This window comes from Amaranthus tricolor, chromosome 2 (assembly GCF_026212465.1).
Source record: "Amaranthus tricolor cultivar Red isolate AtriRed21 chromosome 2, ASM2621246v1, whole genome shotgun sequence".
NCBI classification, from domain to species: domain Eukaryota; kingdom Viridiplantae; phylum Streptophyta; class Magnoliopsida; order Caryophyllales; family Amaranthaceae; genus Amaranthus; species Amaranthus tricolor.
In genome coordinates this window covers 33,876,422-33,895,524 of record NC_080048.1, presented here as the reverse complement: position 1 = coordinate 33,895,524, position 19,103 = coordinate 33,876,422, and the positions used below count along the sequence as shown (strand labels likewise).

The 19,103-nt window shown below is 32.4% G+C and overlaps 3 protein-coding genes across 6 annotated transcripts in view; 1 reads left to right on the top strand and 2 right to left on the bottom strand.

Moving 5' to 3' along the window:
- Positions 1-894: 894 nt before the first annotated feature.
- On the bottom strand, positions 895-2,284 carry LOC130806408 (probable CCR4-associated factor 1 homolog 7). Of its 4 annotated transcripts, none has more exons than XM_057671472.1 (2): positions 2,040-2,284; positions 895-1,936 (listed from the first exon to the last, which is right to left on the bottom strand). In XM_057671472.1, exon 2 carries the CDS (start codon positions 1,848-1,850, stop codon positions 1,038-1,040), a length of 813 nt encoding a protein of 270 aa, XP_057527455.1. In that variant the 5' UTR covers positions 1,851-1,936; positions 2,040-2,284; the 3' UTR covers positions 895-1,037. The 4 variants fall into 4 exon arrangements, with proteins under 4 accessions (XP_057527455.1, XP_057527457.1, XP_057527454.1 ...); XM_057671474.1 differs by having other exon boundaries at positions 895-1,952; positions 2,073-2,284; XM_057671471.1 differs by having other exon boundaries at positions 2,073-2,284.
- Positions 2,285-4,048: 1,764 nt separating this feature from the next.
- Positions 4,049-9,238, bottom strand: LOC130806414 (stromal cell-derived factor 2-like protein). The gene is made up of 6 exons (XM_057671480.1): positions 8,780-9,238; positions 6,397-6,537; positions 6,145-6,285; positions 5,312-5,361; positions 5,090-5,219; positions 4,049-4,383 (listed from the first exon to the last, which is right to left on the bottom strand). The coding sequence occupies exons 1-6, from the start codon at positions 8,882-8,884 to the stop codon at positions 4,288-4,290; spliced, it is 663 nt and encodes a 220-aa protein (XP_057527463.1). The 5' UTR covers positions 8,885-9,238; the 3' UTR covers positions 4,049-4,287.
- A 7,564-nt stretch (positions 9,239-16,802) lies between these two features.
- Positions 16,803-19,103, top strand: part of LOC130806422 (40S ribosomal protein S12) — a 2,503-nt gene continuing 202 nt past the window's right edge. The window contains exons 1-5 of the mRNA XM_057671494.1: positions 16,803-16,965; positions 17,725-17,762; positions 18,471-18,756; positions 18,920-18,985; positions 19,089-19,103. The exon at positions 19,089-19,103 is cut by the window's right edge and continues 202 nt beyond it. Coding sequence (XP_057527477.1) covers positions 17,755-17,762; positions 18,471-18,756; positions 18,920-18,985; positions 19,089-19,103 — 375 coding nt within the window. The 5' untranslated portion in view covers positions 16,803-16,965; positions 17,725-17,754. The remainder of the gene's footprint in view (positions 16,966-17,724; positions 17,763-18,470; positions 18,757-18,919; positions 18,986-19,088) is intronic.

Sequence of the window (19,103 nt, the reverse complement as noted above, 5' to 3'; positions counted from 1 at the left end):
AGCAAAGATAAAACCATCAAACTGTCCAAATATACTGATCATAAGTAGTGAATTATGGGCATAATCATAACACCAATAATGAATCAAAAGTCTTGTATAACAAAAGTAAACATAATATAACTATAACGGTAAAAGAAAACAAAACATTCAAATTTAAAAATCTCATATTTATCCTGTTCGATAATAAAAACCACACATCAGTGAGAGAATCAATGGTTGAGCTCCAACCAACCATTACAATTCCGAGTTTCCTGATTGAACTTTGATCATAACTTTGAACATAAGATATTGCCCATATTGGTAGAAGAAAATAAAGAAACATCACAAACGAAAATAATTGAGTCACTGAAAGGAGAAGTAACTGCAGAATCTTATGTATCAATGTCCATTTAGCAAATGCATGTAGTGGGAAATTAGAGCATCATCAAATGAAAGCTTGAATCAGCTATATCAAAGCATCCCTCAATTTGGTGAAACAAAACAATGTGAAGAACATACAATATAATCTTCAAGTTTCCATTTCAAAGTAAAAACCAGCTTGGATGCAAGACAAACAGATTGTCCCTCATTTTCATGGACATGATGTTTAGTTCTTACTTTAGAATCATAATGAACTATTTTAAGATAATATTAGCCACCAAGGATCAATTAAAAACAACCTTTTTGTTGTCACGGCAAGTGTAAGGTTACGTCTTACGTACATCTAACCCTTTAGCTATTATCAAAACCTAATCCATACAAAACAGAGAAGATTATTGTCACATAAGCTAATAGAGTATATGGCATATTTTGAAACTTCAATCGCTTAAAACTTTTGGTTTAGTTGGTTCCTAAAGAGTTTTAAGTTGACAAGGTATCAAAAGCAGATAAATAAAAGTATAACAAAGAAAGCAGTAAAGCCCTAACATGACATATTTCAATCCATTTCATTATAAAACAAGTTTGAGACAAAGCTGCACAATATACAATTTTACAGCACTCTTCATTCATGTTTCTGACTCTTGATTTCATTCATACTTTCTTTTGTATCTAGCCCTTTAGCTATTATCAAAACCTAATCCATACAAAACACCAGCATATCTCTCCAATGATCCACTAAAGAAACTCTCCTTCAATTTCATGAATGTACAGGAAGTAAGCAAACTATCTGAACCAGCCTGATGACACACACCAATCCTCTCAACTTCCAACAACTCGGCTAGCTTGTTCAACCCACCATGTAAGCTGTTACAGAACTTCATCAAATGCTTGATGTCATAAACAGTCGGAAAGTAAGTCTTGATAAGATCAAAGAACTCCTGTTGTGTCTCAGGAAGTTCTCGACATGTCAAGAGCTTAAGCAAATAACCAAAATCATAACCACTATGGAAAGTAACCCAATGAACATTATCATTCAAAACAACCCCAGATGACATCAAAAGCTCCCCAAATCTCTTGGCATCAATACCCTTTTCATCATTCATGTTAAAATTAATCCCACTCTGGCGCAGAAGCTCAATAGAATCACTGGCAAAGACATCCTCATTGATATTGAATTCACGGAAATTGAATTGCCAAATACAAAGTTTATCAGTTCCACAAGTGGGTAAATTCCCATGTTCATCAGAAAACGTAAGGCCAATTTGAATCAATTTCAACATATCGACATTCTCTTTAAGAGTTCTGTAATGAAAATCACTACTATTCTTAAAATTACCAACAGGACGAAGAACAATCCCAGGAAACTCAGTATCCATAGCTACAAAAGGGTAATTATCCACTATATCACGGATTAATGAAAATTCCTTTTCGAGATTATCACTCCAAACCTCCCTAATAAGAACTGAATCATTATTCGGAAGAACCGACATTTCCAATTTTATTTACAACAACTGAAACTTAGTAAGTATTACCCGTTATTCCTCAAATTGGAGTTAGTTCGATCGATAATATGAATCTGCGAAATATTAACCCTAAATATATTCAATAAAATAGAAATTAATAAGCAAAATTCAAATGAAAATCGATGATTAAATAAGAAAATACATCCGAAAACTTACCTTAACAAATAAAAAAAAAGAAGCGAAACTTACAGAGGAACAGGGAAGGATCTGAAGAAAACTGATTAGAAAATCCTGTGGTAAGGGTGTAGCTAGGAATTGAAAATTTATATGGCGGCCAAGAAAAGGATAATAAAAATCGAATTTATTTGTGAAAATGAGAGAATACTCTAGACTCTCAAGGGGCGTGGAACGTGGAAATGGAAATTAAAATCCTATAGTTGAAACTTAAATTGCGATTTTAGGGTGAGATTTAAATTTAAACTATAACGTCTTTATTTGAAAAATGATAAAAATAAATAAGAAATATGATAAAAATTAATTATATTTACAAAATTAACTTTATAACACGTATTTTTCTTTACTTTCACTAATGAAAAAAATTGTGTTTATATAAATTTTTCAAGTCTCACATTAAAATACCACCTTCCCCCAACACTTTTTTGATCATACTTTCCCTTCTTAAGTCTCAATTCAGGTCCAAGTCTCAACCTTACCGATTTTCATCCTCCTCGAACAAACAAGAAGCTTTTATAATTCCACCCAAAATCCCAACCCTAACTTCAATTCTCTCTTGCCAAACACACCCTAGAGTTTAAAGTACAAATTGGGATAGATAGATTTCAACCTTTAATATTAGGGAAATTCCACTTGGTAGCATCGATTTTTCATGAAACGCCAGTGATAGCACTTTTGTAAGATTTTTCCACATGGTAGCATCCAGTTTATGTCTTATCTAACTGTCGTAGCATTTTCCGCTAAATTCTTGTCAATTTCCGTTTAATTCTACATTTTGACGTTTCTACCCTTATTAAGTGTTGGTTGTTGTCTTCATAATTTGCCCTAAATCATTTTTATGCTCTCAAATATTTAATTCACCATTTTGATGTTTAATTCACTGTTTAAGAGCGTTGATGAATGAAACAATTAAATTAAACGTTAAAATGGTGAATTAAACATTTAAGAGCATAAAAATGGTTTAGCGTAAATTATAAAGACAAAAACCAATACTTAATAAAGGTAAAAACGTCAAAATTCTGAATTAAACGGAAATTGACAAGAATTTAACGGAAAATGCTACAATAGTTAACTAAAACATAAATTGGATGTTACTATGTGGAAAAATCTTACAAAAGTGCTACCACTGGCTTTTCATGAAAGTTCGATACTACTATAGGGAATTTCCCTTACTATTATTGTTACTAGAATATCCTAAACAATAACGATTATTTGCAAATAACCATAAAAGACAAAAATACATTATACAATTAAAATAAATAAAATAAAGTAAAAGATAAAATAAAATCTCAAAAACCCTCCTATAAAATGGAAACACATAAAAATAATTTATTAGTTTCTTAAATAATCGTAATTTACCTATATATTCTCTTATTATTACTCCATTATTCTTACTTTGTGTAATTTCTAGATATTCTAATTTATTACTCCTAATTTTCTTTTTCTTTTTTTTGTCTTTTCTTTTTCCATGGATCCCCAAATTTACAACAGCTTCTTTTTAATCTGACTATTAAATTTATAATTCTTTTGGTTGTTATCCATAGTTTTTTTTTTTTAATTTTCGTCTGTAAAATTAATCTATGTTTTGATCTCATTTACATAGAAGTTTTTTTCTAAACTATTTCTATAGTATTTATTTTTATTCATTTGCCTTGATTTTCAGGGTAAATTTAGTGGAACACGAGCTGTAGTATAACTTTCGAGCTCAATCTCTAGGTTATTTGTTAGAGTATTTGTTTGTGCACTTAAATAAAAATCTAGTTGTCGTTCAAGCACACTCTTGACATTAACTATGTTCGAGCTTTCTTATATGGTATATATTTTTCCATGTATAATGTAAAACATAGTCAAGTGGAATCTTATTTGATTTGTCTTAATACATATTTTCATAATATTAACTTTTTAGAATTTTTTATTAAATGAAATTAAAGATATTAAATATTAAAATCGTATACTAAATAGCGTGAAAAACAAAAGTACAGCAACTATTAGAAAACCAGAAGAAGTATAAGTTTGCCACTTGAAGGAATATCCGAAATTTGGATGAGCATTCATAGATAGGTCTAATGTCTAATTTGGCTTCTCTGATATGAATCACTGATCCAACTTATCTATACTTCCAATACAACAAACAAAGAAGATTTATGCTACAACTAACTCAAAATTCGATTCAGGGCATCAGTACAATTAGATACTAAGAATAAATCTGAGGTTAATTCCGTGAAGGAAACTAAGATGACTCGGTCTTTCCATCGTTAGATGGAAGGTAAACACCCTCTGCTGCCAGCCAAATGTTGTCTCGGCCCTTCTCTTTGACACCACAAACCTACACATAATCATGACGGTCACATATCATCACAATTCACTACAGAATAAGAATTTAGTGTTCTGCTATCCAGCCAGATGTTCTTAAGTCCACCATCACAAACAAAAAGGAATTAAAAACCTGGTGCCTAATGCTATCAGTATCAGTTTCAAGCATGATGATAAATGAAAAACAAATAACCTACGTTCCCATAATGAACTTGGATATGGAAATTTCAATGTCACATAATTCGCTAATCTTCTCGTGGATCACGAATCGAAAAAAGCGAATTGTGGTCGGTTTTTGGCTATTATTGGGCAAATTTGAGTGAATCGCGAATTTTTTAAAAGCGAATTAGCTAGCGAATCATGTTACACCGGGAAATATCATTACAGTATGAAGTGTTGAAGGGTTTTCACAAAGAGCTGGCAGATGAATTTTAAATAGGACAAACAACTTGAAGATATAGTTTTACAAAAGAAAGATAGGTATGCAAAGTTGAACAAGGATAGATGACATCAAAGACTAGACATGTAAGGGATTAGTCCAAAACCTCAATAACTATGGGATCAATGATCGATAATTGTCCGATCAATAAAAAGGAATTAGAGAAACGCTTGAGCGCCAAATGTTGGTAAAAGATTAATTTGAATTTCAAACGGAAAAATAGTGATGTATCTAAGAACAGTCCAAAGAGGGAGCGGAAGAAGGCTAGTGAGTATTTTACCTCCTGCTGACCACCAGCTATACGTTGGTATTTCTTGTCATGACTGTGCAGATACCCTTTGGTGTCGACATGTTGAAGCCTGACCTTCTGATCTTGCCTCCAGATTTTCCCTTTTCCCTCAATCTCAAGCCTACCAAGAATAATAAAACGACAGCATATGAGCAAACACAAGTACGAATAATGAATAACCAAGATGGAGTAAAATTTGTGTTCAAGTCTCACTTCCAGTGATCACCAGTATCTGAGGTTGTATCTCCTCCAAAACAGCTTACCTACAATAGTCCAATTGGATAAGAAGCAAGCTTAAAGTAGAAATTAAAATGACCCAATGACTAGAAAACAGCATATAAGAGAAAGGGATATTTCATATTGTCACTGCTATAATAAGCAAGCTGCATCATAATACATACAGCAACTCATCAACTCAACAAAGACGATGGCAGTCTGAACATGTATACACAATTATAGACTATCATATTTGGAATGTTTCAAAAGTCTAACGAAACAAGGGAAATATACAATGAAGGACACAATTACAGGAACAATGTACACAATAATGTCATAGCCTTAACATCCCAACAATATAGGGACAGCTACATCAAACAAATCAACAAAAGATTCAGTATCGGTAACAAAGACATTTTGAAATTGACTCAAATTGTACAATGTGATGATATTCTATGTTAGTTGCCACCAAACTATTGCAAGTTTGCAACCCTGCTCCTTTACCAGAGGCTTGAGACCAGAATTAAATGTCGAAACACTGGCAGGTGCAGCAATGAAGCACACTATATACAGACTAAAAAATTCAATTTTGCATGCAAGAAGAATATGAGACATGCTTAATTGAATGCCATATCACAAAAAAATGTTTTCATGGTACTCAATAGGAATTTACAGCATACGCTATTCCTTGTAGGCATAGAATGCCGAAGATGAAGGCCAAATATATACTTTTTACACTGAAGGGGATGTTCCATCCTTGAATTGCTAAGATCTAAATCTTTATAGATGAATTAAAATGATGCACACTTGACCAAACTAGTGAAGTTTACCTCTAAGTTTCCTGAGATAGGAGATGCATGCAAGTGACTGTGTAACCATTTACGAGTCTTCATGTGTTGTAAGCGGATAATCGTTCCACTTTTAATAGTGTCCCCTTGCTTTACAGACGTGTCAGGAATAGGCTTTACAACCTAGCCGAGTAGATAATAAGGAGAAGAACATTAATAAATTAAAGTTTAATGCAAGAAGAATAAGTGAATCCAAGAGTACGGCTTCTGTAAATGCAAAAACAAAAGAATTACCCAGTAGCTATTAGCATCATCAACATTAGGAAAACCTGTAACAGATTGCTGGCCACTTCCAGAACCATAAGGTACATCATGTGAGTGCAGCCTAAACTTAGTCCGCTCATGCATCAATTTGACGACTGACCCATATGTAACCTACCAAAACAAAGGTTGCCCATGTAAGTACAGGTAATTAAGAGTGTATAGAATGAAAGTAAATAGGATAATAATGATGAGCTCTACAATCAAAAAATCAAGACTCGCAAAAGGGATGCAACCACAATGAGTATAGAGACTAGAGTCAATAACAATTGAAACAGAAAGTGCTTTTATTTTACCCAGTTTGGGAAAAAAGAAGGGAAGGAAACTTCATAAGCGAATAGAAATAACAATTCAGTAACTTAACAATAAATACTATTGACATGCTTGTATAGAGGGCAAACACTTAAGGGGAAATAAAAGTCAAACTATACAAATAAAGAGGGAGATAAACTATAAAGAATATAGTGTGTTAAAGCAAGTGCCAATAATCTTAATGATGACATTAACTTTAAACATATAATCGAACATGCTTTGTCTTGTACTTTAGAGAGGGTCGATAAAGATGTGTCGGATATGGGTGATTTAAGGTTTGGAACGGTTGATAAGAGTTGCTTGATCAAAGCAACAAATAAAGAAGCAGACTGTGAGCGGCTCGACCAACCGCTCGATCGAGTAAAGTATTGCTCGACCGGTCGAGCGGTGTTAGCTCGGTCGAGCAAGGTGTCCAGAACAGGTTAGTAGCTTCACTGGAAGCTTGCTCGACTGAGCGAGGTAGTGGCTCGGTCGAGCGGAAGTCTAGCAGACTACATTGGATCCTGTTTTTGGTCAGAATTTGTAGTGACCATGCAATAATATGGTGCATTACTCTATTGTTTATTGTAATGTTTATTGTCATGGTTAATTAGGGAGTTAATTGGGATGTTACATGTGAGTTTATGGTGATTTATGAGGGAATACTAAGAGTGATGAATATCTTGCCTATAAATAGGATTCATCACTCATAGTAACATTCACCACAAAACACACATATTGTTGAGAGGGCTATTACATTGTTAGAAACTTGAAAGTGTTCTTACTTCGCTTTAGTATTTGTAGTCTTGAGAGATTGTTCTCAAGATAAGGGAGGTTTATTATATTTGTAATTGTTGAATTCATTATAATAAACTATATTTGAGGGGAGGTATTCAAGATACCTCATAAACACTTGTGTTCATCTTTTGCATTATATTTTTCATTTGTTTTTCATTGTTGAACCTCTTTGAGACTTTCGTTTTCATAGTGGTATGCAGAAGATAAGGAAAAGGAAGATAAATAACCTTATCTTATTTTAGGGGAGAGGGTTGGAAGTATTTTCCCTCCATCGGTAAATATTTATCCCAAAATAAGAAAATTGATTTTTCTATTAATTCTTCTCCATCACTTTACAACTATTTCAGAAGAGAAGTAATTTTTCTCCATATTTTACAACTATTTCTCACCTTTAACAACATCATTTTCTTAATTTTCTACTCCAATAACCTGTTTTCTGACTTTTAGTTTTCCTATAGAGTCATAGACATTTATTCCAGATACAACCATGCCCTAAGAGAAATTATCTCCAACTAATTGCATTTCAGCAATAACAGTTTACACCAACTTCGGATAGAGGAAATTATAGAGGAGAGATTCGAAGGGATATAATTTTTCTGTTTAGATACCAATTTTAGAGCAAAACCGATTGGGAAGGAACAGATTTGATCACTTAATTTTGTTGAGAACAAAATCTCTCTGATATGTGAAAGAATTGGAAAGAAAATGATCCTCCCCCTCCCCCTCCCATTCCTAAATTTTTTGTTTGGATACCGATTTTAGAGCAAACCAATTTGGAAGGATCAATATTTATCATTTAATTTTGTTAATAGAAAAATATCTCTAATATTTGAAAGATCCAGAAGGAAAATTATCACCCCCCTCTCCTAAGTCCTTATCCAAGTAAAGTGTTCGTATTCAAAGCAAGGAAATTTGATCGTCTCTAATTTGATCACCAATGTAACTCAGGCTTATATGTTTTTTTATCGGAACATTTAGTTTATAGTCAATGGACTCCATAACCTAGAGCTAAAGGTGAACTCCGTAAAGCTCTAATTTTGCGCTTTAACATGAATATCATAATACAGACCGCAATCAAAGTCGCCATCCACCTTAAAAATTGAAAAAGAAAACAACATATAAATCACATTGTCAACTACTCAGTATCAAAATCCTAGATACCAAAATCAACAAAACAATCAACAATACTCAACGGTTCATACATAAATACATATAGATACACAATCAACTCCTTCACAGAGAAATAGAAGTAGGAAACAAGACAGACCTCAACGCCATCATTTTTAGAAGCAGCGGAGACAGAAGAAGCATAGAAATCGGAATCAAGCGAGAGAAATAGAAAAATAGCAAGGGCAAAGAAACACAACGCCATAAAAAGCAAAAGGAGTATGAACCAAGTTTTCTGCCAAAATGGATAATCTTCCCCTGAACTAGAGGGAAATTTCTCCCGGTGAACGATCCTTATCCGAGAAGAAGAAGAAGAAGGTTTATCTGAAGAAGAATTAGAAGTTTGGGAGCTTTTTCTCCGGGAGAGAGACTGGGATTGCTGGCTTGATGGAGCCACGATGATGGAATTCGTTAAGGCCGGTGGATTTCCGACGATCCGAATTATAGATTACGGTAGTTACTGGTTCTGGATTTAAAGAGGCTTTTGTTTCTGATTTCTAACGTATTTTGGAAGAATTCGTCGACCTGAGTTTTGGTTTTCTACTGGAGTCTGAAGATGTTTTCTATTCTGCCTTTGTTAAGGCCACGTAACATTTATGGTTTTCACCCAATAAGGGCCTGACATGTGGCTACTATTGATGATGTGGATCTATCATTGTTTCTCTTTACAAACCTGGCTATTTGGTTGGATGTAATAATCAAAGGGAAAGGGAATAGACAGACCCAATTCTCTTTGTTGTAATTTGTTTGCTACTTTCTATCATTTCCTTTATTTTTTTTATTTTTGTTTTTACCCAAAAGTATTCTACACTCATTCCCCACCCTCCCAAGACTTTTCCATTCCCATTCCCATTCGGCCATTCCTCACTTCATTACCCATCACTTAAAATTTGAATTTTGATTTATTGGTATTGTTATAATTCGCCACTCTTTTCATTTTATCGTCACCCCCTAATTAAACTATGAATTTGCCCCTGGACTTTAAAAAATTACGAATTTGTCATTGAACTTAATAACACTATTATTAATTAAATTAATAAAAAAATTATTAATAAAAAATTAAAAATTAATTAACAACTAAATTTTAATTAATATATTATTATTATATTAAAAAATAATTAAACATTCAAATAAATTATTTAAATTCAAAACTAATTATTATAATAACATTATCAAAATATAATATTATATTAAAATAAAATAATTTATTACAACATTTATTTAAATAACAATAACTTAAAAAATAAATTAATTAAACAAAAAAATTTCATAATTCGAAATTAAAAAAAAAGATATACCAGTCGCACAAAAAGTGCGACTGTAAAGTGCGACTCGACCTAGGTACAGTCGCACTTTTTGTGCGACTGGTAATTTTTTTTTAAAAAAAATTGTTATTAATTTTATCTATATTATTATTGCTATTATTATTATTGTTGTTGTTGTTGTTGTTGTTGTTGTTGTTATTATTATTATTTGTAATCAATGGAGCTAGAAAGATATTATTTAGAGTTATGTTTTTTTTTCTTCATATTACAGGAAAAGATGATACAGGTTAATGGTATTTTTTAAAAAAATAAGTTTTTCAAGTTTATCGTAGAATAACTAGTTATTTTTGGAAAAAATATAAAAGAATTTAGAAACTCATAATTTGATTCCTTAACTTGAACCAAACAGTCACAAAGGGAATCAATGAGCAGTTTATTCCGTTTCCTGAACACAGCCAAACGACTCGGCTAAATTAGGGGGAATCCATTCTTTCTCCTTCATTCCCTTTCCTCATTCCATTCCGATTCCCTTGTGCGAATCAAACGGCCCCTAAGTTTAATTGTAATTTAAGCGGTGATTAGTTTGATGACTCTTAGTCCCTCATTCCCTGAAAAAAGTTCTTATTTGTCTTTATTTATTGATTTCATGAATCTTTTTATTTATATTAGAATTACAAATTATGGACAAAAATAAACTTGTTCATTTTTATTTGGAAAAATTACTTAGAATAATTCAATATTTTTTATGATTTTCCTACCATAATTCCATCTATTGATTAACTATAAATAATTTCAATTTTAAAGGATATTTTTCTTGAGTAAACCTGGTAACCGGATGATTTGTTATAACAAGTTTTTTTAGAAAAAAAGATGAATAAAAATAAAATGTTGAATAAAATCTAAAAAATAATGTTGAAAAAAGATTATGGTTTTTTATATTATTCAGAATTTTTTATGTAAATTTTTAAAATTTTTCTCTAATTTTAAATTAATTTTCAGTTTATTTTTTCGAATTACCTGTTGTAGTAGGTCATCGGGTTACCCAAGTTTACTATAAGAAAATACCCCTAAAGTTGGGATTATTCATGGTTAATCAATAGGTGGGATTATTGTAGAAAAATTATAAAAAGCTTAGATTATTCTTGATAAATTTTCCTTTTTATTTTAATATTTTAATAATACTTAAAGTTCCTATATGTTTTCACTAACTTCTTTTTAACATTTTTTTGTTCTTTATGATTTAATATGTTTTTCACTAACTTTATAAAAATATTTTTATATCTTGTAACCCTAATATTTTTTTCCATTAACTTTCTTTTAGTATTTTTTTAATGTTTATGGTCACTATTTTTCTTCCATAAATTTTATTATTCAATAAAATAATATATTTAATATTTAAAATATTCTATTTTTCTTGATTCTAATACACATTTTTTATGGGAATTTCATTAATGAAATGAGGAGTATATATGTTTTAGTTGAGGCAATAATTTTTACATTAAAATGATGTTTTTAATGTTTTGGTCATCAAGTTTCTTTCTCATGTCTATTTCTTTCATCTTATTTTCACTAATTTATCATTACTTATTGAAAATGATCGCCAAATACGTTACGATGCTAAGAACAAACAACAACGAACAAAGCAAAGTTTGACAATGTAACTAAAAAGGACACAAAGATTTAAGGAGGTTCACCCAATGATGGCTACGTCCTCCGTGGTGTGTAGTTTATGTTTATATTATATCAAAATAATACAAACAACACTTCAATATGAAGAATTACAATTGAGATAGAGATAACAAACAAGGAAGGCTATGTGTTTTGCTTAGGGGTTGTGTTTTATGTGTTTGATGTGTGAGTATGAGAGCCCTATTTATAGTACTAGATACATGAAGATGAATGACTCACATAAATACATAGTTAATATTGAATAATGAATACTATGAAATAACTCTAGGAACTTGGAAGGTCAAAAATCAGCATCCCACGCATATCAGAGAGACTGCTCGACTGAACAGAGAGCTCGCTCGGGTCGAGCGGCTCGGTCGAGCGGGAAGTAGCAAAATCTGGAGCATTCTGACTGACCGCTCGACCCACCAAAAGGCTCGCTCAGTCGAGCGAATGGGTCGAGCGACCCTACAGCTTCCTCTGACAGAAACTTGATCGAGCATACTTAATCAAACCTTTCATTTTCTTCATTAATCTTCATTAACACCCATAATTCTTCATGAATACTCCACACATAATTACACTCATTTAGTTACCACCATCCAAGAGTCACACTCATGAATTCACCCCACTTATGTGCACTCAAGTCACACATTAGTATACTACCACATTAGTATACTACCATTCATAACACTTATGACCACTTTTATGATTTTCCCACAATAATAAACTACAACATGATTTCAAATTAGGATACCCTTTGTGTTCATATCAAAATCTAGGTTAATTTGTTTTTTTAATAGGGTTTGGTTTAGAACCCAAATGTAAATTAAATTAATTAAATTAATGTCTAATTGTCTATTGATTAGGCTCAATAACCGAAATTATGTGTGTTTGATGTCTTTTATATGACTCTTTAGTTTACTATTATGAGCACAAATCTAAGGATGATATGTGAGCCTATAAAAACAAATCTTATTTGGGTAGATCTAGGATATCTCGTTAGAACAAGTAGTATTTTAAAGAATTCGGATTCAGATTCGCGGGTCCAGTTTTATAAGATCTAGATTCGAATTTGTGGATCCTGCGAATTCAGTACTGAATCCGGGTCCAAAGCGGGTCTGACTTGTTTTTGTTTTTTTTTTAAAATTTTGAATGGTGTTGAAATTGCAAATTTGCAATAAAGCTATATTTATAGACTAATGATAATAAATTATTATCATTAGTCTATAAATATAGCTTTATTGCAAATTAAAATTAGAAAATTGGAATTAGAAAATATAGCAAGTGCACTTGATTCGCGAGTGTCTGAGCTTACAGGGGGAGTACTGTCTAGGAGGGAAAATTAGAATTAGAAAATTATATATATTTAATAAAATTAATGTATAAAAAATAAAAGGGTGGAGTGGATTTTGAGCGTTATCCAAGAGGACACCATTCAAAGACATCCAATATACAAAGCCATGTACGATTTCATTCACATAGACGAGAAGTGGTTTTATTTAACCAAAAAAACACAAAGGGTTTATCTAGCACACAAAGAAGAGATCCCATATAGGGCAGCAAAGTCATCAAAATTCATATCTAAGGCCATGTTCTTAGGGGCAGTTGCAAGGCCTAGATGGAATCGATATGGCCAATGTATGGGAAAATTGGCTTATTCCCTTTCATTAATAGGGTGGCAGCACAAAGGGACTCAAAAACTCGACCAAGGGGGTCAATAGAAATTAAACCAACCGAATCAGTTACTCAAGAGGTGTATAGGAATATGCTTATACAACAACTCATTCCAGCCATACTAAGAAAGTGGTCGAGTGAAGGTCCTTCACTTATTTTTATTCAACAAGATAATGCAAGAGTTCATATCACAAATAAGGATCCGATTTGGCAACAGCACAACGGACAAGGTGGTATAACATTTATTCTTACACAACAACCTCCAAACAATCCGGATTGTAACATTCTTGATTTGAGTTTCTTTAGAAGCATACAATCGTTAATGCATAAAAAGATGCCTAAAAACATGACAAAATTGATAACAGTAGTTGAAGATGCATTCGGAGAGTTACATCCCTAGACGTTAACAAATGTATGGATCTCATCACAACACCATTTAAATGAGATTCTAAAGGTTAAGGGATTAATGACTACATACAACCACACTTTGGAAAGAAGGTACAAGAAGACATTGACAGGTTAAGGATTCAAGTAAGAATACCAACACAATTGGTTAGAGAAGCTATTGCTTTTCTTAACCCAAACAGAGAATAGCAACCAACACAAGCACTAACAGAGAATGAGGATGTTGCACAAACTTCACAAATAATTCATGAAGCATATGATGAAGCAATTGAAGAACTCAAGGATGATCGACTACTATAAAAAACAGCCCCTCAGTTTATTTTGTTTGAATCATCATTAAAAATGTGACTTTAAAAGCTTAGGAGCAACAAATTGTCAACCACATTCCATATCACTGATTAATGTTCATGTTTTTCTAAGTGACTATTATTTTAAATTATTTTAGAAAAAAAGGCCCCTAATTCATCATAAAGGTAGTGCATCCTCTCAGATTATAATTGATCATCAACAAATGAAGCCACTAAACATGCTAAAAAATCAAGTGATATGTTTAGGTTTAACAAATGCTACTCAACCAAGGAGTTAAAGTTATTTTTTTAGAATTAAGAAGTGAATAGTCCTCAACAAAAGAACATCACAGGGGCTTGTAAAAAAGAAAATATGAAGAAACAGTCCCAAAACATCAACATAAACGAACAAAAACATCAACAAAAACCAAAAAAACAAAAACTAGATGAACGCAAAATTGCAGCAAACACCAATACCAGATCAACATAAACCACATCCACAAAAACCAGCAACAAAATTATATCCCATATGTCAGATGAAAGTCTAAAAAAAGAAAACAGAACAGCCTTACTATCATCAAATACGTTTTTAGGGTTTAATTTGGCCTAGAAGCAATAACATCTTCAGGAGTGTCAGAGACAACCAAATCGAGTTGATCTTTTTTCATATTTGGTGGACTTGAGAATCTAATTTAGATGGAGAATCAAACAACCATTCAACAATTGATGGTGGTGGTTCTTTTTTAACAGCAGGTGAAGAAGGTGGAGACCCATGATAAATTGATGTAGCATGATCTTCAAGGGACTTGTGATATGCCTCAAGATCCTTTTTGGACCACCTTAAAATTTCATTTGACGCCCATGAAAGGAACAAGAACAAAATTCACCATACTCACAAAGACCATCGTAAAGAAACCAAGGAATTGAAGAATACTCTTAGATTCATTGTTTTCCATCTCTAAAACAACAAAAATACCTTAGATTTTTCAGGAATGGTAAAGCTTCAAAAATATGTTAATGGCGGATGAAGGAACAAGGGGCATGCAAGTTACAAAAGTTTGCCAAAAATCACAAAACGAACATCAAAATATTGATAATTAAACGATTTGTATTTTAGTTCATAAAAATTGAACTAAAAATAACCAAGAAACAAGAGGATAGATTTAAAAAAGCCATGAAAATGGTTTTCTGAGGAGAGAGAGAAAACCGTGTAAAAGGGGAGGGAGAAGGAAAAAGAAATCAGACGCAATTATGAGGTACACAATCCCCAAAACGTTTTTAAGAAACTAAGGATTATTCCGAAATAAAAAAGGGGTAATGGGGTGGGTTAAAGGGTTAAATATGGGAAGAATGATTTCCGAAAAATAAAAAGTATTCTAAAGTAGACAAACATATAAAACTATCCGTTATAATAAAGTGGAAAAACATAAAAGAAAGGAGGGAGTATTAAAAACCAAAGTAAGTGTAAAACAAAAAATCATCATCATTATATCATCATCATCATACAATATATTAATTCATAAGCACTTTGTGCCATTTGTCAATATTATAATGCATTTTACAAGCATGTCATGCCAAGTGTCACACTTACAACAGTGATGACATAAACTCCACAAATTGATATTAATATCAATATGAATATTAATGTAACCCAGAAATTCATGTAAAATTAATTAATATAAGGTAATTATTTTTTAACCCCTCCGTTCATATTTCCTAATGCAATTTGAGTTTACTAGAAAAGGTGAAACGTTTGAAAAATGAAGTTAGAATAAAACATTAAGAGTAACTTATGTAATCTTATCTTATCTTATTTTATTTTATAAATTCACAACAAAAGAGTCATCAAGATACCCATAGTATGTAATATACAAACATAACATACATGTAACAACATCATATGGTACGATTGAATATTTTTCAATTACTAGTTCAATTGTTATCAAGAACATACGAGTTCACCAATTTTAGTGTATTGTTCTGAGATTTAATAGTAGCATCCAATTTAAGAGGGAATATCTAATCATAATATTTTTTCAAGTGTATCACTTCTGATAACATCATAAGCACTTTATGCATTATTATTACATTGTGTATAAAATTGATAATGCTTAATTGATAATTATCCTGCATATCCAAGAAGTAGTAAAAGGTTCTTTTCAAACAATTTGTAAAAAACAAAAGTAAACCCTCACCGTGCATGGCACTGGTATAATCCTAGTCTACCTCTAAAGTAAACTAATTAATTACTTAATAAAAATATACTAGAGTATATTGGTATATTGGATTATTTTGCAAATTATATCATATCATATTATATCATCGTCATACGGCCTCTAACATTCTTTTAACCTCAATGAAGGACCAACAATTCCGCCATTCACTTGTCTTACCACTGTGGTAAAAAAAATTCTCAAATAAACTTATTTTTAAATAAAGATTCTCAAAATAAACTTTGAGAAATTTTAATTTTTAAATAAGCGTTTGCATCCCAAGACTGAGGTTAGATATTTGTTCGTTGTTAGTTAGTGTACAAAGAAACTGGTCAAAAAAGTCAAAATTCTTTGTTCGTCGTTACAAACAACAAACAACAGAAAAAATGTTATAATTTTTTTAAAGGACAAAGAAAATACCTTATTGTCAAATTCCTTTTGTTCATTGTTATTAACAACGAATAAAATCGTAAAACATTTTTTTGTTTGTTTTTGATAAACACCGACACAAACACGAATACATTTATTATGAAAATTAATTTTTTTTAAAGCTTATTTAGGAATTTGTTTTAAATAAAATTATTTTATTCAATTTTCGAGCAGATCGCGACTGATGCGGTTCTTGACTTTTATGGGCCGTGCGGAAATATTTGTCAAGCCACGCTTAGGGTAGGGTTTTTCTGGGTGCTATTACATTCTCCTGTCATACTCTTAATTTACTCTTTGATTTGATTTCCGCCATTGACGAGAACAACAATCTGCAACTTCGAGGTTCTTGTCTTTTCTCTATCATGTTTGCTGCTTTTATTTGCAATCTGATTTCTAGTTAATTGTTTGTTTGATTGTTTTCATTCATATCATTGATGGTTCAATATTTATTTCATTTCATTTTTAATCCTGTGTTTTCTTCTATGTGTAGATCATAATTGATACTTTCTCTTGACATTGTTTAAATTATCTGTTTTACCTAAGCGAGTGAACATAATTGAATTTATATGAACCAAATACTGCAAGACCAAAGTTGCAGGATAATTAATGTTCCAATTTAGGAAAACGCACAGCTATTATGATACGATGGAGTGAGTAACCTCCAAAATGGTAAACATGTAATGTTTTGATCACCGAAACTATTAGAAACGATGAATGCAATCGATTTACGGATTGATTTAGGATTGAAGACGGGTTTAAGCTGAACTGGCATGTGTTTTGTTTTAAAAATTCAAATTTCAAAGCAAAAGCTAATTAGTTGCGAGGAGGAGGGTGCACTTTTTTTTGATAATTTCGAGGGGGATAAAACTAATTAGCTGATGAATATTTTCTTTGAAGATGGCTGAAAATGACGTATCTATGTATGTGGCTAATGTTTTTCTTGTTTTAGTATTAGTATATGTTTCATAATGTCATGGAATGTGGTTAATTTTGGATGATTGGATTCATGTGATTGGATGTGTTGCTTTTTTTTTTTTTTTTTTTTTTTTTTTTTTGATGATCTCAAATCTACTGACACCAAATTTTGTGTCTTTTTTGCAGGATAAGAGAAGATTTGCATCAATTTACAATATGTCTAGGTATGTCCTTATGAAAACGCTTATTTTGTTCATTATTGCAATATGGAGTATTTCCTTAGGTGCTTCTAGAGCTGGCTAATGAGGCAGGTTGGCCAATTACTGCAGACTTGGTTATATTTAGCCGGTTTGGCTGGCTGTTGCTGATCTTTATTGGGTTTTTTAATAATGGGTCATTAGCGGGTCAAAAATGTACTATTGAACAGTCCGAACATTAACGTTTGGAACTTCTCATTAATGTTAGGGAATTGTTCTGCTTAATGTTCTTAGCTCTCACTGGTGAACAGAACAATTTTGACTCATATTAAATTTTCCTATACCCTTTGTTATGAGTTTTTACATCCTTGATAGATTTACAACATTTCTTGTGATGATGGGAACTTTTAGCTCAATTTGTGGTGACTGTTTGATCAAAAACATCAAACCATGCGAAATTAGGGTACATGCTCATGGGTTAAAACCTTTATTTCTATAACTGGTGAAAAAGCGCACCAGTGGCCTGCTCAATAAATTTGACTGCCCTGCAATCTGCAAATACATTTGCCGACCTGCATTCAACCCACCCTGCATACTTCATACCCCAACCCAGCCCCCCCATTGACCACCTCTAGGTGCTTTTGTCAGGATATTTGATAGTTTTTTCTTTTGAATTTAAGTTTTTTTTTTTTTGCCAATGTTTAGCATATTATTGATAGTTGATTGTCCTTATAGTGAGGAGGCTCCTGTTGTTTCTGAGGCCCCAGCTCCATTGGGGGAGACCATGGACCTGATGACCGCCCTTCAACTTGTGCTTAAGAAGTCTCTTGCACACGGTGGCCTTGCTCGTGGGCTTCATGAAGGTGCCAAGATTATTGAGAAGCATGCTGCTCAGCTTTGCTTGTTGGCAGAGGATTGTGACCAGCCCGACTATGTCAAATTAGTCAAGGCTCTCTGTGCTGAGCACAATGTCAATCTGCTTACTGTTCCAAGTGCCAAAACCTTGGGCGAGTGGGCTGGTGTAAGTCATTGATACCCTGCTCCTCACTTGAACTAGTAGTTTCCATAACACTTAGTTGCACATTATTTAACAATGTCCATACTCTATAACTAATGTCTGACATAGTTTCTAAGAAACTTTTTTCAGTATTGACCTTATAGTGAAACTTTGACGACAATTGCAGTTATGCAAAATTGATTCAGAGGGGAAAGCAAGAAAAGTTGTTGGATGCTCCTGTGTGGTGATCAAGGTGATGCCACTGTGCTTTCTTTGTTGTTAAACATGCCTACTTCATTCTTCTATATACCAATTACGAAGGTTACTGACCTGTTCTTATATTATATCAATTGTAGGACTACGGGGAGGAC

What these genes read in the sequence shown, in the direction of transcription:
- LOC130806414 (XM_057671480.1), bottom strand. Translation starts at nt 8,884, where the DNA reads ATGGCGTTGTGTTTCTTTGCCCTTGCTATTTTTCTATTTCTCTCGCTT. An exon ending in ATGATGCTAATAGCTACTGG is followed by an intron (nt 6,286 to 6,396) that starts GTAATTCTTTTG and finishes CTACTCGGCTAG; the next exon opens with GTTGTAAAGCCTATTCCTGA. An exon ending in GATACTGGTGATCACTGGAA is followed by an intron (nt 5,220 to 5,311) that starts GTGAGACTTGAA and finishes TATTCTTGGTAG; the next exon opens with GCTTGAGATTGAGGGAAAAG.
- LOC130806408 (XM_057671472.1), bottom strand. Translation starts at nt 1,850, where the DNA reads ATGTCGGTTCTTCCGAATAATGATTCAGTTCTTATTAGGGAGGTTTGG.